Source organism: Rana temporaria, chromosome 12 (genome assembly GCF_905171775.1).
Source record: "Rana temporaria chromosome 12, aRanTem1.1, whole genome shotgun sequence".
In the NCBI taxonomy this organism is placed as follows: domain Eukaryota; kingdom Metazoa; phylum Chordata; class Amphibia; order Anura; family Ranidae; genus Rana; species Rana temporaria.
The window spans coordinates 117,819,329-117,846,216 of NC_053500.1; the positions used below are offsets into that span (position 1 = coordinate 117,819,329).

The following is a 26,888-nucleotide window of genomic DNA, read 5'->3' on the forward strand; positions in this document are numbered from 1 at the left end:
CGGACACACGGTCCGTATTCATCCGATTCCCCATAGGGGAGAGCGGAGGAAAGACAGGGCGGTCTCTGCACAGTGTGCGGGGACCGCCCTGTCCGCCGACAGCTGAGCGGGGATTTTTACGGATGATCCCCGCTGAGCAGACGGACACACATGGAGCGGATCAATACGGATCCGCTCCGTGTGAAAGAGCCCTAAGAAAAATTCTGACTATGACCCTACGAACACCATCCCTACAGTCATGAATGAAGGTGGAAGCATAATGCTTTGGGGCTGTTTCCCTGCCAAAGGTACAGGCTGACTTTGCCACATTGAGGGGCCAATGGACTGGGCCGTGTATTGAAAGATCCTAAATGGGAACCTTCTTGAAGATGGGTATTTCAGCATGGCAATGAGCCAAAACATACCGCCAGGGCAACAAAGTGGTGGCTTAAGAAGAAGCACATTATGATCTAGGGGCCAGATCCACAGCCAGCCAGCGCAACGTAACTTTTTCCATTTAAGTTACACTGCCGCAAAGTTGCCAAGTTAGGTGCCGATCCAAAAAGCACTTACCTGGAATTTTGCGGCGGTGTAACTTAAATCCGTCTGGCGCAAGGCGGGCCAATTCAAATGGGCAAGTCCCATTTAAATTAGGCGCGCTCCTGCGCCGGACGTACTGCGCATGCTCCGTCGGGTAACTTACCCGACGTGCATTGCGCTAACAGACGTCGCTCCGACGTCATTTGCTTAGACTGTAGCGTAAATGGCGTCCAGCGCCATTCACGGACGTCTTACGCAAACGACGTAGAGTTTGAATTTCCGACGCGGGAACGACGGCCATACTTAATAGGGCTTAGTCAAATAGGACTCAGCCCTATTTTTACACGGCGTAACTCGACGTAAACGACGTAGAATTAGCGCAACGGGACCGTCGGAACGTTCAGTGGATCGCCGTAAGTGTTCATTTGCATATTCTAGGCCGGCCGCAATGGCCTCGCCACCTAGCGGCCGGCCTAGAATTGCATCCTTTCGGATCTTCTGCCTATCTATGGTAAACTGATTCTGTGGATCAGTTCCATAGATAGAAACAGGGATACGCCGGCGTATCCCTTTTGTGGATTACCCCCATGGAGTGGCCTAGCCAGTCTCCAGACCTTAATCCTATACAAAAAAATGTATAGAGGGAGCTGAAACTTCGAGTTGCAAAGTGACAGGCCAGAAACATTAAGGATTTAGAGAAGATCTATAAAGTAGATTGGACCAAAATCCCTCCTTAGATGTGTGCAAATCTGGTAACCAACTACAAGAAATGTTTTGTGCTTGTCAACAATGGTTTCTTCACCTGCGAAGCAGGAATAAAAAAACAGCACATTGCTAAGTAAAAACACCTCACACAGTACACAGTAACACGCACTTAACCCCTTGATCGCCACTTATGTTAACCCCTTCCCTCCCACTGTCATTAGTACAGTGACAGTGCATATTATTTAAGCACTGATCACTGTATTGGTGTCACTGGTTCCCAAAAAAGTGTCAAAAGCATCAGTTAGGTTTCTGATTTATCCGCCACAATATCGCACTCCCACTATAAGTCGCTTATCGCCGCCGTTACTAGTAAAAAGGATAAATAAATACAAATTCCATAAATATATCCCATAGTTTTTGGATGCTATAGCTTCCGCACAAGCCATTTCTTTGTAACTTTTGCGCAAACCAATTAATATACCCTTATTGGGATTTTGTTGACCAAATACATGTAGCAGAATACATATTGAGTGAGGTATAGAGGTAGGAGTGGCGCTACCTTAACCACTTGCCGCCCGCCCTATTACAAAAAGACGTCGGCAAAGTGGTTTCCTCTGTTTAACCTATCGTGTGTACGAGGCCTAAGGGTTTTAGGGTTGGCAACCTTGTACTCACGTGTCTTATGTTTCTATTGATCCGCACTGTTAATCGGCCATAAATAAAGATTTATAAAAATTGCTGCTGGAATGTTCCATTTTGCTTGTGGGCATTGTGAAGCCCACAAGCAAATACTTCCGGGAAGTCCCGCATGAGTAGTGTTTTGAAGACGAGCAGCCGTCAACACTGCCATCACAACGGGCGGCGTCATGAAAAGTGCACGCCCCGTTGTGACGGCATGCACAGCATCATAAATATCAGCTATAGCTCAGAACGGGCACTGAGAAGCTGATGAGAAGGTAATGTAATACTTTCTCTCTCTGCCATGAGGGCACAGCAAATAATATTTAAATAGTAAATAACCTTTTATTATTTATATTTAAAAAGAGATTTAATAACGTTTGAAAATGTTGTGACATTTAATTAAAATCATATATTTGCCATTAATTAAAATGGCGGAATTAGTGAAATCCTGCGAGATTTCGTCGTTCGGCGTTAGGAATTGTCTCATGGAAAGCATGACACGATGCTCCCAGGAGACAGTGCGAACAACTCCCAGCAAACACTGGAGTGCTGGGGAAGAGAAGAGACACGCCCACTCCCGCGTGAGGGATACCAGGAAGTGTCTTCTTCAAACAACAGAATCACGATATTTGAATGCAACAAAAAAAATGTAATATCCAAATGTTTATGTACATAATGAGCGAGTCTGGATTAGCTGTAGTTTATATTTAGGGTGAACCTCCGCTTTAACCACTTCCCGCCCGGTCAATAGTCAATTGATGCCCGGGAAGTGGTTGTGAAATCCTGACTGGACGTCTATTGACGTTCTGCAGGATTACATGCCAGTGTGCGCCGATCGGTGATGCGGGGTGTCAGTCTGACACCCTGCATCTCTGATCTCGGTAAAGAGCCTCCGGCAGAGGCTCTTTACCACGTGATCAGCCGTGTCCAACCACGGCTGATCACGATGTAAACAGGAAGAGCCGTTGATCGGCTCTTTCTCACTCGCGTCTGACAGACGCAAGAAGAGGAGAGCCGATCGGCGGCTCTCCTGACAGGGGGGGGTTTGCGCTGATTGTTTATCAGCGCAGCCCCCCCTTGGATGCCAACACTGGACCACCATGGAGTGCCCCCCAGTGCTCAATAGAGCAAAAATAGGAAAAAAATAATACATTTTTTTAACACAATTGATGCCAATCAGTGCCCACAAATTGGCACTGACTGGCAACATGGGCACTGACTGAAATGATGCACAGCAATGCCATCAGTGCCACCCCTTAGTGTCCATCAGTGCCACCCAGTGTCGATCAGTGCCACCTCTGAGTGCCCATCTATGCCCAGTGCCCATCTGTGCCACCCATAAGTGCCACCCATGAGTGCCCATTAGTGCCGCCTATGAGTGCCCATCAGTGCAGCATACCAGCGCCGCCTATCAGTGCCACCTCATCGGTGCCCATCAGTGCCACCTCATCTGTGCCCATCAGTGCCACCTCATCTGTGCCCATCAGTGCCACCATATCAGTGCCCATTAATTGAAGAAGAAAACTTACTTTTTTTCAAAAAAAATTAACAGAAAAAAATAAAAACGTTTCTCAAAAATGTTGGTCTTTTTTTAGTTGTTGCGCAAAAAATAAAAATCGCAGAGGTGATCAAATACCACCAAAAGAAAGCTCTATTTGTGGGAACAAAATGATAAAAATTTCATTTGGGTACAGTGTAGCATGACCGCGCAATTGTCATTTAAAGTGCGACAGTGCTGAAAGCTGAAAATTGGCTTGGGCAGGAAGGCGCGTAAGTGCCTGGTATGGAAGTGGTTAAAGTAACGCAGTGCCGTATCGCAAAAATGGCCAGTCATTTGTCACAAGTTGGTGCCATTGGCTCCTGCTACTGTCAATCAAATGCTGTACCGAGCGGGGGTGGGGCCGAGCCACCTGCTCTGTGTTCGGGACCGAGCACACACAGGTGCCCCCATGGAAAGCTGCCTTCCTTGGGGGCACCTGCCGAAGAGAAGGAGCCTGGAGCACCAGCGGGAGATCCCAGAAGAAGATTGGGGCTGCTCTGTGCTAAACCATTGCACAGAGCACGTAAGTATAACATGTTTGTTATTTTAATAAAACAAAAAAAAAGAAAGCTTTAATGTCGCTGGCGGGGTGGCAGTGGTTCAGTTGACTTGACTGTAAAACGTTCATTCGTAGCGCTGCTCAGGGAGCTTATCACAGCAATGCGAAATGGAATTGATTCGTCATGACAGGAAATTTCAGAGAGAACAGCTTGTGCTATCTGATCAGAGGGCAATGTGTTTCATCTCTGCAATTTTTCATTTACAAGACACCGATATCAATGAGTCAAGCAGGAGAAAATGCTGAGAGTAATCTCCTGGTGGCAGCGGGGGCCGGCTCTATCTTCTCACATAATAACTAAGTCCATCTGATTCCAGATTTCCATGAGATCCAACGTATGGCCACCTCACCGCTATCCGTAATTGACTGACGCCCCTGATCTGAATTCACGTGGTTCTCTGGTTCTGTTTGTTCCCATTATACACATCTAATCTAAAGCTGCAAAAAAAGTTCATTTTCATTAAAGTAGATGTACAACGTAATTCAAACCACAGAAATATTGTATGAATTTTAACATGTAAATGTCATTTAAAAATTCATATTCGATATTTAATAAAATCTGCAGCTTACAATAAAATAATACCTGGTGATCCTGCCACGAAAGTCCACCCTGGTCTCCTGGGTCGGCACCCTGTTATCTGAGCTTCTGGTGAAGACTATAAAGCTCCATGTACACGGGACGCTGAGGCAAAGTCCTCTGATTGTTTTTTTTTACACCTTGAAACCGGCGTTTAAAACGCCCGTTTAGCTGCTTTTCAATGCCACGTTTAGCCATGTTTTTCCTGCTTTTGCATCTAGAAGCGTTTAGTTAAGATAACATCATAAGACCGTCCCCAAGCTCAAAAAACTGTATTATTTAACTATTTCAGCCATTTTGTGAGACCAGAGTGAGTAACAGCAGCTGAGAGAGCAGCAGTGTACTTGTAGTTACCGTGTCACTTGCCATGTTGCCTGCCACAAGTTACGGATTGTCCACTTGCCACGTCACCTGCCACAAGTTACGGATTGTCCACTTGCCACGTCACCTGCCACAAGTTACGGATTGACCACTTGCCACAAGTTGTGGATTGTCCACTTGCCACGTCACCTGCCATACGTTGCGGATTGTCCACTTGCCACATGTTGCGGATTGTCCACTTGCCACGTCACCTGCCACAAGTTGTGGATTGTCACTTGCCACATCACCTGCCACAAGTTGCGCATTGTCCACTTGCCACGTCACCTGCCACAAGTTGTGGATTGTCCACTTGCCAGGTCATCTGCCACAAATAGGGCACCTTTAAAAATGCTTCTAAACGAAAACGCGCCTAAACGCCGGTACCGGGTTTAGCCGCGTTTGGCGTCTGAAACGTTGAAATCTTCTGCGTCTGAACTCATTTTTTTTCCTTCAAAGAAAGGCTGTTAAACGCAACTGCCTAAAAACAACTGTAAACGAAACTGTGTATATGGTCACATAGGATAACATTATATAAGTTCAGGGGCAGTTGAAAAAAGCATCCAACTGCCCCTGATCGTACGTTTAACAGCAGCAGTGTACATGGGGCCTTAGCAATATGCTGACACCCATTGCGCTGGCCATTGTCTCCTCCATCAGGAAGCCCGTCCTAAGCAATCACATGCAGCTGCCATTAGATTGAGTTTGCATCAATAGGCAGAGCCAGAGACTGAAAATAGATCAGCAGCATTGCGATGCAAAAAAGAATGAATAACGGTGAAAACTGTATTTTTTTTTAAAGGAATGAGAATTTTTTTATGGTATGAAATGCTTTAAAAGCTTAACCACTTAAGACCCGGATCATAATGCAGGTTAAGGACCTTGCCCCTTTTTGCGATTCGGCAATGCGTCGCTTTAACTGACAATTGCGCGGTCGTGCGACGTGGCTCCCAAACAAAATTGGCGTTTTTTTTCTCCCACAAATAGAGCTTTCTTTTTGTGGTATTTGATCGCCTCTGTGGTTTTTATTTTTTGCGCTATAAACAAAAATAGAGCGACAATTTTGAAAAAAATGCAATAATTTTAACTTTTTGCTATAATAAATATCCCCCAAAAAATATATAAATTTTTTTTTTCCCCTCAGTTTAGGCCGATCTGTATTCTTCTACCTATTTTTGGTAAAAAAAAACGCAATAAGCGTTTATCGATTGGTTTGCGCAAAATTTATAGCGTTTACAAAATAGGGGATCGTTTTATTGCATTTTTATTAATCATTTTTGGTAGTTTGGAAATGTGGTCACCCTAGTCCATGGGTGGCCGTGTTCTGAGCAGAGTCCTGGAACCTGTACTTTGCCCTCCTGACCCCCCTGTATTTTGCCCTTCTGCCTCCACCCCTGTACTCTGCTCTTCGTCTTTGATTTATGGAATGCTTCTTATTTTGATTAAAATAGATTTTAATGAAAGTACTGATAAATATATGTTTAATTCATCAACTATATATATATATATATATATATATATATATATAGAGTTTAATTCTTAAGAGTAGGTGCGAAAATTGGGGCAGTCTGGTAGGGTCCCCAGTGCATTACTTTGTATATTTATGAAACATTCTGTATTTTAGGCATTTTTATAGGTTGGTAAGTCTTGAGAACGACCATGAATAGATATATAACTTAATCTGTGCTCCCCTCTACTGATTATAGTTTAGCATTACATTGATCTGCTAGGGAATACGTAGGACAAGGGATGCTGTAAAACAGCGGTCCCCAACTTTTTCGGCACCAGGGACCGGTTTCGTGGAAGACAAATTTTTTCAGAGACCATTGTGCATAACATTGATTGTGCACTTTATTTCTTTTATTATTACATTGTAATATATAATGAAATAATTAAACAAATCACCATAATGCAGAGTCAGTGGGAGCCCTGAGCTTGTCTCCTGCAACTAGACAGCCCCATCTAATATTGATGGGAGACAGTGGCACTCGAAATGTGTTTCTTATGTCCAGTCTACTCTCGTTTTGGTTGCCGTCACTGCAGAAAACCCTGCTTCACAAAGAGTGTTGGAGATGGAAGCAGGCTTTTCAGTGCTTTTGTGGCGATCTCAGGATAGTCCGTCTTGACTTTAACCCAGAACGTATGGAGATTTGAAAGTGTCTCAATCACACATTATATTACCAAAAGTATTGGGACGCTTGCCTTTACACACACATAAACTTTAATGGCATCCCAGTCTTAGTCCGTAGCGTTCAATATTGAGTTGGCCCACCCTTTGCAGCTATACAGCTTCAACTCTTCTGGGAAGGCTGTCCACAAGATTTAGGAGTGTGTCTATGGGAACGTTTGACCATTCTTCCAGAAGTGCATTTTTGTGGATGAGAAGGCCTGGCTCGCAGTCTCCGCTCGAATTCATCCCAAAGGTGTTCTATCGGGTTGAAATCAGGACTTTGTGAAAGCCAGTCAAGTTCGTCCACCCCAAACTTGCTTATCCAAGTCTTTATGGAGATTGCTTTGTGCACTGGTCCAAATCATTTTGTGGAGGGGGGGGGGTTATAGTGTGGGGTTGTTTTAGGACCCCGGGCAATACAACACATGTCCAGGTGGCACAGAACACCTGACCTCACCCGAATATATAGGCTCTCCCAGCATGCCAAGGGATTCAAGAAAACCCCTGCCCGTTGGCTGAGATACCCCATATATCCATAACCTGAGCTTGCGTCGCCCTTCTCGTATCACGTACAACCAAGTACCCGGACACTTAGTGGTAGAAGAGAAAAGTGCAACAAGGCCAAACTTAAAGAGGGGGTTCACCCTATAGCCTGTGCGCAGGCGCCGTGAAGAGCCGAGACCTACTCCGGCTATCTTCGGGGAGCGTGACGTGCCAGAGCCGGCCGTCAATCATCTTCCCTCTGGATAGGAACGCCCATTCCCCGCGGGGAGTCGGAATCTTCACTATAGGATTACACAGTGAGTACGGGGCAAAAAATAAAAAATAAAGGCATACTGTAGCTCGCGCTACTATGCTTAATTTAATGCTAGAATGTTGTTATTGTGGGTGAAGCACCGCTTTAAGGAGAAATCAATACATCTCTAGCAATCAACCAGGATAACTACTCCTGGAAAGTACATTTGTGAGGAGCATCCCTGCCTAAACTCTAGGGGGCCACACTTAGATGCAGTGTAATTCTGCTAATATACACAGAAAAGAAAACTCCATGTGCATTTGGCGGTACATGGTAAAGCATTTCCTACAAAGTACACACAGGCACAATGAAATACAGGACTCTCTGAAAACATGTGGTGTGGCCGTTTCAAGATGCACAATATTGAGGCACTTGAAGAAAGATGGGCTGCATGGTCGAGTCGCCAGAAGAAAGCCAATACTATGCAAATGCCACAAAGTATCCCGCTTACAATACGCCAAACAGCACAGAGACAAGCCTCAAATTTTCTGGAACAAAGTAATTTGGAGTGATGAGACCACAATTGAGCTTTTTGGCTACAATCATAAACGCTACATTCGGAGAGGAGTCAACAAGGCCTATGATGAAAGGTAGGGAGGTGAAAAATTGTTGGCAAGATGAATACAGTGGCCCGGATTCAGATACAATTGTGTATCTATCGGCAGGCGTAACGTATCTCAGATACGTTAAGCCGCCGTAACTTAGGGTGCAAGTTCGTATTCAGAAAGAACTTGCGCCCTAAGTTAAGGCGGCGTAGCGTATGTGGTCTGGCGTAAGACCGCGGAATTCAAATTCTCCATGCAGTGGGCGTGTTGTATGGTAATGAAGGCTGACCTCACGTAAATGACGTTTTTGGCTAACGGCGCATGCGCCGTCCGTGAACGTATCCCAGTGCGCATGCTCCAAATTAACCCGCAAAAAGCCAATGCTTTCGAGGTGAGCGTAAATTACACCCAGCCCTATTCGCAAACGACGTAATCGACGGAAAATTCGACGCTGGCCCTAACGTCCAAAGCAGGGGTAACTTTACGCCGGAAAAGCCTAACATAAACGACGTAAAAAAATGCGCCGGGCGGACGTTTCTGAATCGGCGTATCTACCTAATTTGCATATTCCTTGCGTAAATCTACGGAAGCGCCACCTATCGGCCAGCGTAAAATGCAGCCTAAGATATGACGGTTTAAGAGACTTACGCCGGTCGGATCTTAGGGAAATCTATGCGTAACTGATTCTATGAATCAGGCGCATAGATACGACCCCGCACACTCAGAGTTACGACGGCGTATCCGGAGATACGCTGTCGTAACTCCTATCTGAATCCGGGCCAGTATGTTATCAAAATACACTGGAGGAACATTTGCATTCATCAGCAAATGGGACGTACTTGGACATTCCAACATGACAATGATCCAAAACACAAGGCCAAGTGGACCGGTCATTGGCTACAGCAGAATAAAGTGAAGGTTTTGGAGTGGCCATCTCTGTCTCCTGACCTCAATATCATTGAGCCACTCTGTGGAGATCTCAGACGTGCCGTTCATACAAGACAGCCCAAGAATTTACAGGAACTGGAGGCTTTTTGCCAAGAGGAATGAGTAGCTTTACCATCTGAGAAGATAAAGAGCCTCGTCCACAAATACCACAAAAGACTTCAAGCTGTCATTGATGTTAAAGGGGAAAATACACGGTATTAAGTATTAAGAACTGGGGTATGCAAACTTTTGATCAGGGTAGTTTGGGTAGTTTCTGTTGCGATTATGATTTAAAAAGAGTAAACACAGTTGATTGATAATAAATGGCTTCATCCAAACACTAACCATGAGTGAAAGAAGAGTTTTTGTGTCATCATTCATATTCTCTGAAAAATGGCCAAGAAATCATAAATTCTGCCAGGGTGTGTAAACTTATGAGCACAACTGTAAGTACCTGAAATAAATAAAAAATGTATTTGTATTCTTAGGGTTAGACATGCTTTATCCTAGTGATAGCAGCAAAGGTAGAACTGGAGGTAATACTCAGTGGCGGTTCGTCCATAGAGGGCGCTGGAGCGCCGCCCCCTCTGGCTCTCACCGCCACTGAGTCTAATAACATAGATTCATGCATTGCACGAATCTATGTTATTATCGCCGCTGCCGCTGTTCTATTCAGATGGTCGGCGCTCATGTCCGGCCATCTGAATAACGGCAGCTGGTTGGCTGTACGGAAGTGCCTATCAGAGCCAACGGCTCTGATAGGCTTTCCGAGTACAGCCCTCGGGTCCCGGAAGCTTATACAAGGAACGCACTAGGGATGCGCTCCTTGGATATGACTGACAGGCGTCTCAGCCAATCTGGTTGGCCGATTCTGGCTACCGGTAACCTGATTGGCTGAGACGCCTGTCAGTCATCGAGGGCGGTAGAAGACATCGAGGGACGTGGATGGCTGACTCCAGTAAAGGTAAGTGCCGGGCTGGGGGGCAAAGGGGCACTTTACAGGGCACAGCGGCAATGAAGGGCACAGTCAGTGACATCAATGGGCACAGTGGGGACAATTAAAGGGCACAGTGGGGACAATTAAAGGGCACAGCGGCGACAATTAAAGGGCACAGCGGTGACAATTAAAGGGCACAGTGGTGACAATTGATGGCACAGTGGCTGTGCTTGATGGCATGGCACAGTGGCTGCGTTTGATGGCATGGCACAGTGGTGACAACTGATGGCACAGTGGGTGCGTTTGATGGCATGGCACAGTGGTGACAATTAATGGCACAGTGGCTGCGTTTGATGGCATGGCACAGTGGTGACAATTGATGGCACAGTGGCTGCATTTGATGGGCACAGTGAGGCTGCAATTTTTTTTTTCGTTTGCGCCCCCCAAAAAATTTTGAGCACCAGCCGCCACTGGTAATACTGATAGGTGGCAGGTAACAAACGTTCAGTTGATATGTACCCGAATGTGTTCTGCGTCCGTTTTAAATATATGTTTTAAGATAAAACAGCGATGTTGGCTTCCTACGGCAGCATTACTAAGCATTTCACAACCCCTATACAAATACGTTGCCTAAAATAACTTCAGTACACTCCAGTGATTAAGCCTAACTTACATGTTCTCGTCGTTTCCTTTGAAGATCGTGCCAGAGTAAAACATAGCACTCCGCAACTTCCTTTGCGCATTCAATTAATTGCACCCATTGTTTTTCCTATCCAAGCAGGAACCCATCTATTGTATAGCAGCAACCCTCTTATTACCCAATCAGGCTTGAAAAGGAATTAGAATCTAAAAATAAATGGCTTAATTACTTTTAGAACTCCACTTTTTTAAAATCACAAATGGAGATTTGTAAAACAAAATGTAATAAAAAAAAAATTCTATTTTATCATACAGCTAATAAAATAAGTTGTAAAACATTATTTTTGTACTGATGGTAAAATTCTCTTCAAGTTGAGCAGCACAGAATTCAGACATTTGGGTATACTGCCATCTGCAGGAGGTTTTGGACACTGGCAAAAATAAAACTAAATGTCAAGTAGCTTTTCAGACTAGTATAATTATCCATTTAACCGCTTAAGGACTGCCACACGCAGATATACGACTGCAGAATGGCACGGCTGGGCACAAGGGCGTACATGTACGTCCCCTTTAAGAGCCCAGCCGTGGGGCGCACTCGCGACCCGGTCCTAAGCTCCGTGACCGTCCCCGTGGGAACCACGGACCAGATCGCCGCCGGTGTCCCGCGATTGGGTCACAGAGAGGAAGAACGGGGAGAGGAAAGTGTAACCAAACCTCTCCCCGTGCTTCCTAGTGAGACTGACACTGATCGTCTGTTGCCTGTCATACGGACCGACGATCAGTGACGTCACGTGCTAAGCCACACCCCCCCCACAGTAAGAAACACAAATCACGGCACACTTAACCCCTACAGCGCCACCTACAGGTTAACCCCTTCACTGCCAGTGCCATTTCAACAGTGCATTTTTAACCACTTAAGCCCCGGACCTTTAGGCAGCTTAATGCCCAGGCCAGGTTTTGCGATTCGGCACTGCGTCGCTTTAACAGACAATTGCGCGGTCGTGCGACGTGGCTCCCAAACAAAATTAGCGTCCTTTTTTCCCCACAAATAGAGCTTTCTTTTGGTGGTATTTGATCACCTCTGCGGTTTTTATTTTTTGCGCTATAAACAAAAAAACGTTTTGCTATAATAAATATCCCCCAAAAACATATATAAATGTTTTTTTTCCTCAGTTTAGGCCGATACGTATTCTTCTACCTATTTTTGGTAAAAGAATCGCAATAGGCGTTTATCGATTGGTTTGCGCAAAATTTATAGCGTTTACAAAATAGGGGATAGTTTTATTGCATTTTTATAAAAAAAAATATTTTTACTACTAATGGCGGCGATCAGCGATTTTTTTCGTGACTGCGACATTATGGCGGACATTTCCGACAATTTTTACACATTTTTGGGACCATTGTCATTTTCACAGCAAAAAATGCATTTAAATTGCATTGTTTATTGTGAAAATGACAGTTGCAGTTTGGGAGTTAACCACAGGGGGCGCTGTAGGAGTTAGTGTTCACTTAGTGTGTGTTTACAACTGTAGGGGGGTGTGGCTGTAGGACTGACGTCATCGATCGAGTCTCCCTACAAGGGATCACTCGATCGATGCAGCGCCACAGTGAAGCACGGGGAAGCCGTGTTTACATACGGCTCTCCCCGTTCTTCAGCTCCGGGGAGCGATCGCGACGGAGCATCTATAAACGAATAGCTGCGACCTCGTCCCGGATCACTCCCCGCGGGAATCCGACCGCCGCATGTAGCGGGGGGGGGTCCAGATCGGACCCCCCACCCGCTAGAAGGCAAGGACGTACATGTACGCCCATGTGCCTGTACGTGCCATTCTGTGGACGTACATTTACATGCGGCGGTCGGGAAGTGGTTATAGCACTGTTCGCTGTAAAAATGACAATAGTCCCAAAATAGTGTCAAAAGTGTCCGATGTGTCCGCAATAATGTCGCAGACACGATAAAAAATCGCAGATCGCCGCCATTACTAGTAAAAAAATAAAAAATTATTAATAAAAATGCAAAAAAAAAAAAACTATCCCCTATTTGGTAGACGCTATAACTTTTGTGCAAACCAATCGATAAACGCTTATTGTGATATTTTTTTACCAAAAATATGTAGAAGAATACGTATCGGCCTAAACTGAGGATTTTTTTTTTTATATTTTTTTGGGGATATTTAGAATAGCAAAAAGTAAAAAATATTGAATTTTTTTCAAAATTGTCGCTCTATTTTTGTTTATAGCGCTAAAACTAAAAACCGCAAAGGTGATCAAATACCACCAAAAAAAAGCTTTTTTGGGAGCCACGTCGCACGTCAGTTAAATCGACGCAGTGCCGAATCTCAAAAAGTGGCCAGGTCTTCAAGCTGCATAATGGTCCGGTCCTTAAGTGGTTAATGAAAATGTATATGTGGATCTTTCTATATTGAAAAACGAAACATCCGCGACCGTGTTTCGTTAATTAGAAGAAAAAAAAAAGAATGGAAACACCCATTAGTCGTCGTCTGGGGTTACATCATAGTTATGATTTATCTACCATCAAGTTTTTTTGCCTTGGAACATATACCAACGCACAAACGAGGTGGAGATATAGACAACACTCTGATGCCCGGATCACACGATTGGTTTACCCAGCGGTAAAAAGTCCGCCGGGAAAACCGAGAACCTGCTCTGTAGCTTTTTCCCTCTACACACGACCGGTTTTCCTGGCAGGAAAACTGCCATGAGAGCTTTGGCCGGGAAACCCGACCATGTGTATGCTCCACCGCAGGCTTTCCACATAGAAAAACTGCCGGCTTAAAAAAACGCTGGGAATCCCGGCAGGAAAAAATAAAACATGTTCTCATTTTTCCCGCCAGGATCCCCGGCGGTTTTCTTGTCGGGAAAACTGCCAGGGAGCATACACACACCCAGGTTTCCCAGCCAAAAGCTGTCATGGAAGTTTTCCAGAGGGGAAAACTGGTCGTGTGTACGAGGCATAACCCTATCAAGTACATCAGTACCTATACACACCTTAACCTTTTTTGTGCCACTCCCATTGAGAAAAAAAGGACGTACATTCACATAGCATGGTGACCACCTTAGTGGTTGCACCACCAGCTACCCTACTCAGCCTAATCACATAATAGAATAGAAAATATGGTGATAGAAAAATCTTAAGAAATGGGGTCCAGCAGAATCATGCCACAGCTATGGACCTAAAGAGCATCCTGCAGTGACAGACCAGATGAAACTAGGAGGCAATATGAAGCAAGATCCAATACCCAAAGAGCAATTCCAGGCATGTCCTGGTCTGAAGCAACCAGAAGCTTATGACTCAAGAAAAGATTCACAAAATGAGACTTGAAAACAACAGAGCTGAGGAATATATCAACCCTCCTAAGGATAGTGGAAAAAACCGAGCATGGTAGATATAGAAGGAAATATGGGGCCAGATTCACCAAAGAGATACGACGGCGTATCTCCTGATACTCCGTCGTATCTCTGTTTCTATCTATGCGACTGATTCATAGAATCAGTTACGCATAGATATCCATAAGATCCGACAGATGTAATTGTTTTACACTGTCGGATCTTAGGATGCAGTACCGCGGCCACCGCTGGGGGGAGTTCGCGTCGTAAACCAGCGTCGGGTATGCAAATTAGGAGTTACGGCGATTCCCGACGGATTTTCGCATTCGCTACATCGCTGCTAGTCTAGTTTCCCGTCGCAAAGTTAGTCGTCGTTTGACCTGCCCTAACTTTACTCAGCAATCGTATTGCCGTTTAAAAGTATGGCCGTCGTTCCCGCGTCGAAATTTAAAATTTAACGTCGTTTGCGTAACACGTCCGGGAATTACGGAAGTACTCTACGCGCGTCGCCGTTCGAAAAAATTACGTCACGGCGCGCAAAGCACGATGGGAATTGCGAAACTGAGCATGCGGAGTAGGTCTGGCACGGGAGTGCGCCTAATTTAAATGGCACACGCCCATTTGAATTGGCCCACCTTGCGCCGGAGGCCGCCGGCGTAGGTTTTCATTGCAAGTGCTCTGTGAATCAGGCACTTGCGATGAAAACTTGCGGCGGTGTAACGTATCTACGATACGTTACGCCGCCGCTCACCTACGTGAATCTGGCCCATAGACTTTAGGGTTGGCCTACAGTTGTCTTTTGGTCATGTGTCCAGTCCTTCTGTAGGTAGCAGTATAACCCAGTGTGTATACAGAATCCTGTGTCCCTCAATGGACAATAGAGAAATAAAACTTTTTAATAGGGTAGGCAAAGGCTTGAACCACAATAAGCTTCACTATTATACATGCTGCAGGCTTTTCCTTACCTCCTATATGGAACAAAAAAATATTTTCATCAAGAAAGCAAGGGAGGGAAATATAGAACCCCCATGTGGCATTAAAAATGCAACAGGGGTTCTGATCTATTGCCAAAATAAAAGAATTGGCTGGACATGCATGCCCTATAGAAGTTTTAATGCTACAAGGCGGCACCTCAGCACCAGATTACATATATAAACATGTGATTCGGCTCTTCCAGGTAGGGGGCACGTATGCGCGCCGCCGGCTTTCTTGTGCCGTCATCACACACAGCGGGAGCTAATCGGCGGGAACGGCCCACCCGATGTCTGCCGGCACCTGCCAATGATTCAGCAGCGGCAGCAGAACGACAGTCTGCCCAGGTAAGCAAGGCAGATTGCGTTCTGTTAGTAGGGAAGGCATGGAACCTGTGTTCCTGCAAAGCAGGGAGATGGATCCATGCCTTCCCCTAGTAAAAGGGCCTCCCATCCTGTTGAAAAGCACTTGCTAGGAACACAGCTAACTGACAGGGCTGGGCTCAGTCCTTCCTTCTCAGAGTAGGCTGCTCAACTGTCGGTTAATTGCAAGCTCCAATCTTTTCCACAGTGACTCATCTGATGATATTATCCTGCTTGTTAATCCTGCTGGTTACTTAAGCTGTTTAGTTCAGATCTTCTCTGCCTTCGCCAACACTCTCTCCAATGTACCTATTAAAGACTTGCTTGGCCGATGTCTCTTCCGGTTCCTGATCCTGCTTGCTGTTACACTACACTGATTCTTCGGGTTTCCCGATTTCCTGGCTTGTTCTGAAGTACGCTGATCCCTGGCTCCCTGACGTCCTGGCTTGTCTGACCATCCGTTCAGGTTACCAAACTCTGGCTATGTTTTGACTATGTTTGCCTTTTACTATTATTATTCTTATACTAGTGTGATTTTTACTGCACTTCTGTCTTGGTCCGATTCATGGTTTCTGACACCATCTTTATAATCGCCCCTGATGTTAATCCCTTCCCAGTCAGTGTCATCAGTACAGTAACAGTGCATATTTTGTAGCACTTATCACTGTATTAGCGTCATTGGTCCCCAAAATGTGTCAAAAGTGTCAGTGTCTGAATGCCCGCTGCAATATCGCAGTCCCACTATAAGTCGCTGATCGCCACCATTACTAGTAAAATAAATAAAAATATTCCATAGTTTGTAGACGCAAAACCGATCAATATACGCTTATCAGAATTTATTTTTCTTTTTTACTAAAAATATGTAGCAGAATACATATTGACCTAAAATTTATAAAGACATTTGATTTTTTTAAATGTTTTATTGGATAGGTTTTATAGCAGAAAGTAAAAAAAAAAATCTATCTATCTCTATATCTCTCTCATCTATCTATCTACCTACCTATATATATTTATTTAATTCTGTCTTTTTGTTTATGGCGCAAAAAAAAATAAAAAAGTGCAGAGGTGATCAAAATATCACCAAAAAAAAAGAAAGCATTATTTGTGGGGAAAAAATAATAAGACAAATATTTTTATTTGGGTACAGCGTCGCCCGGCCACGCAATTGGCGGTTAAAAGTAACCGAGTGCTGTATCACAAAAAATTGCCTGTTCGTTGGGGGGCAGGGGTTAAATAAATCTTCCAGAGGTCAAGTGGTTAACATTTTGCCTACTCTGCAAATTAAAAAAGAAAAGAAAAATGGCTGAGCTTGGATGAATGCTACATGCCGCACCTGTAAAATATCAAACGTATAAAGTAGACCCCACAGCACAGCTGAAAAATATTTATTGGCAAACAAAACAGATGTACATATAAATTAAGCTAGGTTGTTTGCAAACAATTCAATCTTGTATGTCCTAAATTAACTGCCCTGAAAGGGAATAAGTGCCATTCTACACCACCAGAGTGGGACGGAGGGCAGAAAGAACCATCAATATGGTTCTGCCACCTCTGAGCTAAGGAAACGGTACGGAGGGTTGTCAGCAGGTTATGTACAGCAGATATACAATATTACCAGGAAATGCCACATGTCAGAACAAGGACTGCCCAAAACAGTTTTTACGGCTTGTAAAAGAACTGGCTGTACAAAATGAACTGGCATTGCCCATTGTAAAAAAAACAAAAAAAAATTAAATAAATTATAAAACGCAACATATATTAAACGCTTGTTACTGTCATTTTAAAGGGAAAGACAAGTACCCCAAAAAGCACAAGGTCAGACTAGAAGGACATCGATAAATAAGTGAACCTACAGGTCAGACAAGGTAGAACTGCATGTTCAGTGTATCATAGAGGAAAAAAATAAATGCACACTTCACATAAAGGTAGAGACCATCCAACTCTTAAAATTCAGTCTTGGGTAGAGGCCAGTGTAACAGTACCAGCGCACCTGAGGCGGAGTGCAACAGAAAAACTCCCTCCCAATGCTACATCTGCTACAGAGACCTCAGGGGTGGAGCTTGACAAAGAATTTCAGCAAAGGCAAAAAAAAAACAGCAGTAGTGGTAGAAGCACTCTGACTTACAGATCTCATCCCTGGAGATCCGGAGGAAAGAATGTCATGTTGTACTTTATCATTTTCTACATAAAACTGAATTTCCAGCATTGGCAGGTGTTCACCTTTAAACCTGGTTAAAATCGGACATACGGACATAAGTAAAGTCAATGACGCTTGGGATGTCAGTGATGCTTTATACAAGTGCTATCAATCTACTGAGCCCCACCAAGAAGCTAAAGAAGAATCCTAAAAACAAAAAAAAAAGTGTAATGCTGGAGAGGCTTTTTTTGGAGGGGAAATGGGGGAGGCGCATGCACATTTAAAGAGACCATCATCTTGCCCATTCAGTCTCTTAAAGGCTCCCACCACCAATCTACTTACACTATATTGCCAAAAGGTATTGGGACACATACACAGATACATTTAATGGCAACCCAGTCTTAGTCCGTAGGGTTCAATATTGAGTGGGCCCAACCTTTGCAGCTATAACAGCTTCAACTCTTCTGGGAAGGCTGTCCACAAGGTTTAGGAGTGTGTCTATGGGAATGTTTGACCATTCCTCCAGAATAGCATTTGTGAGGTCAGGCACTGATGTTGGAACGAGAAGGCCTGGCTAGCAGTCTGCACTCCAATTCATCCCAAAGGTGTTCTATCAGGTTGAGGACAGGATTCTGTGCAGGTCAGTCAAGTTCCTCCACCCCAAACTCGCTTATCCATGCGTTTATGGACCTTGCGCTTTGTGCACTGGTCCAAGTCATTTGGTTTGTTTTTCAGAGGTTAGGCATGGACCCTTAGTTCCAGTGAAGGGAACGCTGGTCAAACATTCTCATAGACACACTCCTAAACCTTGTGGACGGCCTTTCCAGAAAAGTTGAAGCTGCAAAGGGGGACCAACTCAATATTGAACCCTACAGACCAAGACTGGGATGCCATTAAAGTTATTGTGCATGCAAAGGCAGGCGTCCCAATACTTTTTGTAATATAGTGTCTTCCATTTCATTGTGCTTCCCTGCCACAAAATTGTTGTGTGTGAACCGTGATACCTAACCCTGTGCAAGCTTATTGTCAGAGCTTACACTGGGTTGATGTCAACTCCTCCTATGAATGCACATGCCTGGTGATTGGCCATTCAGGCTCAAGCATGCATCCTGGGATGAGGTCATAGCACCAAATATTTCCTGAGGATTCCAAAAAATTAAAATAAAAGCACCAGGAAACACACAAAAAAAAAAAGCAGGTTGAGGATGGAAAAGTGAGCTTTCAAGAGACCATGTCATCAATGCATGTCTATTCAGAGAATATCTCTTGTCAAAACACTCCCACAAGCGGCTGGATTTTTTATTTTATTTTTTAATTCTTTGCCCTACTGTGCTGTAAACCCCTTTTTGACACATTCCAGGAGCTCGTTTTTCAGCACAGCGGGGCAATTTTTTTTTAAACCTAATCTAGCATACAGTAAGCTAAATTTGGAGTACTTTAAAGGGGTTGTAAAGGTAAAAAAAAAAATTCCCTAACTAGCTTCCTTTACCTTAGTGCAGTCCTCCTTCACTTACCTCATCCTTCCATTTTGTTTTTTAATGTCCTTATTTCTTCTGAGAAATCCTCACTTCCTGTTCTTCTGTCTGTAACTCAACACAGTAATGCAAGGCTTTCTCCCTGGTGTGTAGTGTCGTGCTCGCCCCCTCCCTTGGACTACAGGAGAGTCAGGACGCTCTCTACGTTGACGATAGAGACAGGAGCTGTATCTTAATGGGCATCCTGACTCTGCTGTAGTCCAAGGGAGGGGGCGAGCACGACACTCCACACCAGGGAGAAAGCCTCGCATTACTGTGTGGAGTTACAGACAGAAGAACAGGAAGTGAGGATTTCTCAGAAGAAATAAGGACATTTAAAAGCAAAATGAAAGGATGAGGTAAGTGAAGGACGACTGCACTAAGGTAAAGGAAGCTATTTAGGGATTTTTTTTTTTTTTACCTTTACAACCCCTTTAAAGCGGTGGTTCCCCCTTAAAAACAACTTTTTTTTATTCCACTGGCCCCCCCACATTACAATCGAATTAAGGCTCTTATTATTTTTTTGCTGCTGTACATACCTTGATACAGCATCTTCACCCGTGCATCCGGGTTGCGAGTCCCGCGGGAGTGGGCGTTCCTCACATGTGTTTGATTGACATTTTGCCCAAAAACGAGCTCTCCCCTGTCGCGTAAGCCGCGTCACGGTTGGCGAAAGGAGCCGATCGGCGAGTCGGCGCTATACTGCGCATGCGCATCGCCGTTCGGCTCCTTTCGCCAATCGTGACGCGGCTTACGCGACGGGGGGAGAGCTCGTTTTTGGGCAAAACGTCAATCAGCAGCATGTGAGGAACGCCCACTCCCGCGGGACTCGCAACCCGGATGCACGGGTGAAGATGCTGTATCAAGGTATGTACAGCAGCAAAAAAAAAATAAGAGCCTTAATTCGATTGTAATGTGGGGGGGCAGTGGAATAAAAAAACGTTGTTTTTAAGGGGGAACCACCGCTTTAACTTGAGATGCTTAAAGCGGTTGTAAACCGCATTAACATTTTTTTTTTTTTTTCAAACCGGCAAGGCAAAAGGCATAATCAGCTAGTATGCACCGCATACTGGCTGATTATGAAATACTTACCTCGGAACGAGGTGAAGAACACTTACCTGGTCCACGCCGAGCGAGATGTCATCTTGCTCCGGCGTGTCTTCCGGATATCGCCGCTCCAGCGGCGATGACGTCACTCCCGCGCAGGAGATTTAAATTCGGCAAGGTCCGGCAGCTGCAGGTCCTTTCGCCGTGGATTCCCACCTGCGCATGCGCCGCTGCAATCAGCGGTGCATTGCGAGGGGAATATCTCCTAAACCGTACAGGTTTAGGAGATATTCTTTATACCTACAGGTAAGCCTTATTATAGGCCTTATTATAGGCTTACCTGTAGGTAAAAGTGAAAAAAGTGGGTTTACAACCACTTTAATTGGCATGGGATGGCGACAAGCTAAGCTCAAATTTAAAGTTACATTTACCTCCTTGGCATTGTTTAGCATATATAGAGTGAAGGCTCCAGCCAGAGCTTCTTTCGCCCAATTTGGTTTGGATGGAGTGGAGAACTTTTAGAACATCTGTCAGTGGCCAGACAGACACGGATCGTTGGTACATGAAATCTCACCAATGGGAACAGAACAAAAAAAGAACAATGTTTTTGGCTTGAGTTCCAGTTTAAACTGCTTTAAAAAAAAAAAAATAATAATAGGCTTCTCCGGGCTTGCAAGTCTGAGATTTGCGGTATATGGGGTCGTTCGGATATCTACATAGACTACTATGGGTATGATGACTTAAGTGCAAAATGTTCCAAAGCATGTAGATCAGAATAATGCTGAAAAACAACATAGAAGTGAAGGACTTCTACGGCATTAAAATGTCCTAGAAACCTTCTATCCATTGCAATTCCCTTGTGTTTTTTTGAATACCAATCTTGATTTAGAACATACACACACAGATACAAAAAAATAAAATATATAAACAACTTTTTGGCAAGTTCACTTGATACAACGAAGTGAAAAAGCTCAGACATTCCAGAGTCATCACATCGGCCTAGTGAGGCGAAAGCTTGCAGAGATTCAGAACAGAACAGGATCATCTGCCACTTCACAAGTCGAGAGATGTCAGGTCGCCAAAATCACAATCAAAGAGTTCACCGACGCCTTCATAATTCTCCAAGCCAAATCGGTACTCGTTGGTCAGGGGTGGAGATAAACTGATCAGCTCATCGGAAAGAAAGTCCGGCAAGATGGTAGAAGTGGCGGGAGACAGATGGAGGTCTCCTGTGTAGCCCAAGGGAAGGTCTGTATCTGGTGACAGCAAGGACCCTGCAAGAGAAAAAAAAATGTTCATAAAGCAAAGAAAGCTAGAGATCCAGTTGTATACAAGTTTTATTAAATAGAAAGGACAAAGTCATTAAAAAAAAAAAAAAAAAACATGGAACATAAATAACTATTGAACAAAAAGGAACCTATAAAGTTTCAGCTTTCGATAAAACAAGCGAGTCAATTTAAAGCTAAAATTCCAGGAATATCTAAAAAAGGTACAAATTGCAACCCCATCATTATCTGGTTGCTGACCAGCCGCCGTCGTTTTACGGCAGCAGGTCGGCTCCCCTGCGCGAGAGCACGTAATATAACGTCGGCTCTCGCGCAGGCCCCCCACTGTAATATCCACAGACATCTCCCCCCACTGTAATATCCACAGACATCTCCCCCCACTGTAATATCCACAGACATCTCCCCCCCACTGTAATTTCCACAGACATCTCCCCCCCCCCACTGTAATATCCACAGACATCTCCCCCACATCTCCCCCACTGTAATATCCACAGACATCTCCCCCCCCACTGTAATATCCACAGACATCTCCCCCACATCTCCCCCACTGTAATATCCACAGACATCTCCCCCCCCACTGTAATATCCACAGACATCTCCCCCCCCACTGTAATATCCACAGACATCTCCCCCCCCACTGTAATATCCACAGACATCTCCCCCACATCTCCCCCACTGTAATATCCACAGACATCTCCCCCCCCACTGTAATATCCACAGACATCTCCCCCACTGTAATATCCACAGACATCTCCCCCCACTGTAATATCCACAGACATCTCCCCCCACTGTAATATCCACAGACATCTCCCCCCACTGTAATATCCACAGACATCTCCCCCCACTGTAATATCCACAGACATCTCCCCCCCACTGTAATATCCACAGACATCTCCCCCCCACTGTAATATCCACAGACATCTCCCCCCCACTGTAATATCCACAGACATCTCCCCCCACTGTAATATCCACAGACATCTCCCCCCACTGTAATATCCACAGACATCTCCCCCCCACTGTAAAATCCACAGACATTTCCCCCACTGTAATATCCAGACATCTCCCCCACTGTAATATCCAGACATCTCCCCCACTGTAATATCCAGACATCTCCCCCCACTGTAATATCCACAGACATCTCCCCCCACTGTAATATCCACAGACATCTCCCCCCACTGTAATATCCACAGACATCTCCCCCCACTGTAATATCCACAGACATCTCCCCCCACTGTAATATCCACAGACATCTCCCCCCACTGTAATATCCACAGACATCTCCCCCCACTGTAATATCCACAGACATTTCCCCACTGTAATATCCACAGACATCTCCCCCACTGTAATATCCACAGATATCTCCCCCACTGTAAAATCCACAGACATCTCCCCCCACTGTAATCGGAGGATTGAGGACCCGGATGAGATCGGGTTTTAGCGGATGTTCATCCCGCAATCTCATAGAGATCAATGTATGTCCCTTTTTCATCCGTAAACGGATGGATGAAAAAGCGGACATACGTTCCGCATGTGTAAAAGGGGCCTAGGGCAAAATAACCCTTTCGCACTCCCTGCTTTTTGGCCGCTAGCATGGTGCTTTTAACCCCAAAGAATGGGTGGAAAACTCCCGTGTTGCGGCGCTTCTGAAACGCTTTTCAGGCACTTCAGAAGCGCTGCCCATTCATTGCAATGGGCAGGGATGTTTTGGAAGCACTCCCAACCAGCGCCCCAAAGATGCTGCTTGCAGGACTTTTCCGAACGTCCCGCAAGCGCACCACCCCGGTGTGAAAGCACCCATTGCAGAGAAGCTTCAGCTTTACAGAGCCTTAGTCTTTGTAATATTTGGATGGGAATAAGCCTCAATTAATGGGTCCATATCTTACCTGGACCTAGCTATTACTCTCAGCAGCGTACAATCATTATACTGTGTGATGCTCAGGGCTCTCTCTCTACTGTGGGAGTCTGTTGCTGGGTGAAATAGCAGTGCAGATAGAACACTAAAAAAGTACATATCATTGGTCTTGAAATTCTCTCAAATCTGCATTTCTTACCTTGATCACATGTCAGTAGTCCTAGGCCCATGTCCTGGTCAGGTATTAATGCTGGAGAGTCGCTGGAGCTGTGGGTGCTAGGCGATTGGATGGAATGTGACGCTTTTGTGGGGCTTTTAACAGGGCTACAGACCCCGGAAGAGTCATCTGGACAGAGGAAAACATCAATAGGTCCTCGGGTACTTTTCAGAGATATCTGCAAAGCCTTAAAAAAAACAGGGAAAAGGAATACATAGAAAAGACATAAGAACTACAGAATGAGCGTTCATAAAAGCAACTGAACATATATATTATATATATATATATATATAATACACATATACATATACACACACACACACACACACACACACACACACACACACATATACACATATAAAGACCATTATACAGAAAGATGCTTCTGTACCTTGATGTTGAGCTTTGCGACTCTGCTTGCCAGGTTTGGAGTGTCATTAATAATGAATGGCAGCGCAAGCTCAACACCAGATTTTCGCATGTTCATGGAATGCTCATATGCGAATGCCGTCCTAAGGAATTCTGACCAGTCATTACCAATATGTATTCTGCTACATGTACCGGCAGACATCTCGGGCGGCCCACAGTGGCTATTGAACAAAATTGCATACAGGTACAGGCGTTTGCACTATATGTACGGCAGGCGGTCGGAAACTGGTTAAAGACTTCCTGTGTCCCTCAATGGACAAGAGAGACATCTAAAAATGCTAACTCCCTGGCCGTCTCCAGAGTCACAGGCATCCAACAAGCATGCAGTTAAAAAGGAGAAGGAATGTCAAAAGTCCCGTTTAGCACAGTTGTTCCAGGTCATGGATTTAAAGTACTTAAAGTGGAGGTGTCCAAAAAAAAAATAATAATTAAAAAAGTCAGCAGCTACAAATACTGCAGCTGCTGACTTCTAAAATAAGGACACCTACCTGTCCAGGGTCCCGCGATGTCCTCACCCGATCTTTAGCTCAGCACCGGGTGGAGTCGCTGGCATTGCTAGTTAGGGGATTTAGGAAGTAAAGCCTTGCTGCTTCACAGCCTGGTTCCCTACTGTGCATTCTTACTGGTCACCTGAAGACAGTGTGGGGGGCAGACATGGCGTAGATCGCCGCGGATACTGCAGTGATCTTTTGCCGGAAGTGGGAGCAAATACCTGTATTACACAGGTATCTGCTCCCCCTCCCCCTGAAAGGTGCCAAATGCAACACCGGAGGGGGGGGGGGGGCAAAAGGTAAAAGGTATCCAGACAGCAGGAGGTTCCATTTTTGGGTGGAACCCTGCTATAAGCCTTCAGATCCAAAACAGTCAGACAGCTAGCATTTTTAAAAGGATAAGTTCACCATTATTAACACGTTACACCAATATTTAGGGTGTAACATAAACTAAGCAACCCCCGTAATCAATCTCCCTCCCCCTTCCCATTGTGACAGCGGGTCAGGGATCTTCTCCCCATTGTTACAATAAAAAATAAAAAAAACAGCTGCATCATATGTTCACAAAGTTCTGTGAATGAAAGAACTACAACTACCGTCGGCCATTACGGCTGTCAGCTTGTAGTTCTCAAAAAAAATTCCAGGGTAACGACGATTGCTCTAGGTACTTCATTGAACCTGTCATTCAGTAACTACCTGTCCATATGAGGTACAGCAGACAGCTACATTGACAATCTGCAGGAGCCTGAGATCTGCTGATCACCATTGCAATGCTCTGCAGGCTCCTAATAAATAACAAATAATAAAAATAGGGAAAAAATTTCCCTGCAAAAAGATGTGCATTTTTATTTATTTTTTGTTTAAAAGATGAACTTGTCCTTTAAAGCCCAATTAAAAATTGCACCTGTCATTTTAGGAAAAAGTGGCAGATTTTCAATGTAATGACTGTAGAAATGTAATAGTCATGTATACAGCCTTTCCCCTGCCAGTATTCTAAAGCTAAAGACTGCTGCTCTCTGTGGAAACAACAATCTTACAGCTGCAGTTCAACACTTGTGTCTCAGGTTGATTTTGGCAATTCAGCCATAACAAATCTGCTCACTCAGCCACAGAAATGTCATTATAAAAAAAGGAGATCTGAAAACACGGCTTCACCTCTAAATTTAGGCATTATTGACCAATTTTTCTGGAAAAGGTTCCTGCCGTTTCATTGATCGTTCCTTACCTCTATTGGATCAGAAACCTGCATATGAGTCTCTGGTGGGGCTTTGATGACCATCAACATCCGTTCTGATGGATCTGCAATGCTGCGGAGGTCCTGGCAGGTAACATATCCCAATGTAGAAATCGTCAAGGAAATAAAATACAGCCAACAGACATCTCTTAGCACACTACTTATCAAGTAGATTTATTGTGGGTAGAACAGATATAGGACAGTCAAATCCCCAGAATAAGCTGCAGCTAAAAGGCAAAGTGGAGTAACCCAAAACCCATTAGCCCTGGTTCACACTGGGTACGATTTGGAACGATTTGAGATGCGATTTGACATGTCAAATCGCATCTCAAATCGTTGGCAATGGCACTGTCCTAATCAGTGCGACGCCGCATCTGCGATTTCAAAAAGTAGTTCCTGTACTACTTTTTGCGATTTCGGGCCGCGATTTACATTAAATTGCGGCCGAAATCGCGGCAAAATCGCGGTAAAATCGCGCATTTTACCGCGATTTTGAATTCGCAGCAGTGTGAACCTAGGCTTAAAAAAATAAAAATTAGGTGGTTAGTGGTCGATGGTCCTAATGAAGACACGGCACCTCATCCCTTGATTTAATTGAAAAAAGGGAATGGGGGAATATGGGATTATTGCGGTGCCAGCAAATAGAAACCAAAACACAGTAGATAATATAAAAATAAAGTTTTATTGATTACAAAAAGATAAAATTTGGTTCAAGCACTTTAACAGAGCAAATAAAAACGTGGGAGCAAAACAGAGATACAGGTCAAAGATCAAGTCTACCCAACTAGTTTCGTCAATCATTGGCTTTGTCAGGGGATTTAAGACTAGACCGTCTCAGTGAATGGCTCTGAAGGAATAGAACAAAAGTCGTTTAACAATTTCATCAATTCGATTAGAATACAGATATACATTTAAATCCTCATTTGCAACATATATAGTATGGCTAGAACATATGGCGAGGCATCAAGAACCAAGGTACCACAATATATAGTCCAAAGAATCCCCCCTCCCACACAAAACCCCCGCAGGAGCCCCCACATATCATGC

The 26,888-nt window shown here is 44.5% G+C and overlaps 1 protein-coding gene across 1 annotated transcript in view; it reads right to left on the minus strand.

Annotated features, from left to right (window-relative positions):
- Positions 1 to 20,741: 20,741 nt before the first annotated feature.
- The window catches only part of E2F1 (E2F transcription factor 1), a 37,088-nt gene continuing 30,941 nt past the window's right edge, over positions 20,742 to 26,888 (minus strand). Inside the window, exons 5-7 of the mRNA XM_040330345.1 lie at positions 25,833 to 25,947; positions 23,670 to 23,874; positions 20,742 to 21,606 (exon numbers count right to left, since the gene is read on the minus strand). Of these exons, the coding sequence (XP_040186279.1) occupies positions 21,386 to 21,606; positions 23,670 to 23,874; positions 25,833 to 25,947 (541 nt within the window). The 3' untranslated portion in view covers positions 20,742 to 21,385. The remainder of the gene's footprint in view (positions 21,607 to 23,669; positions 23,875 to 25,832; positions 25,948 to 26,888) is intronic.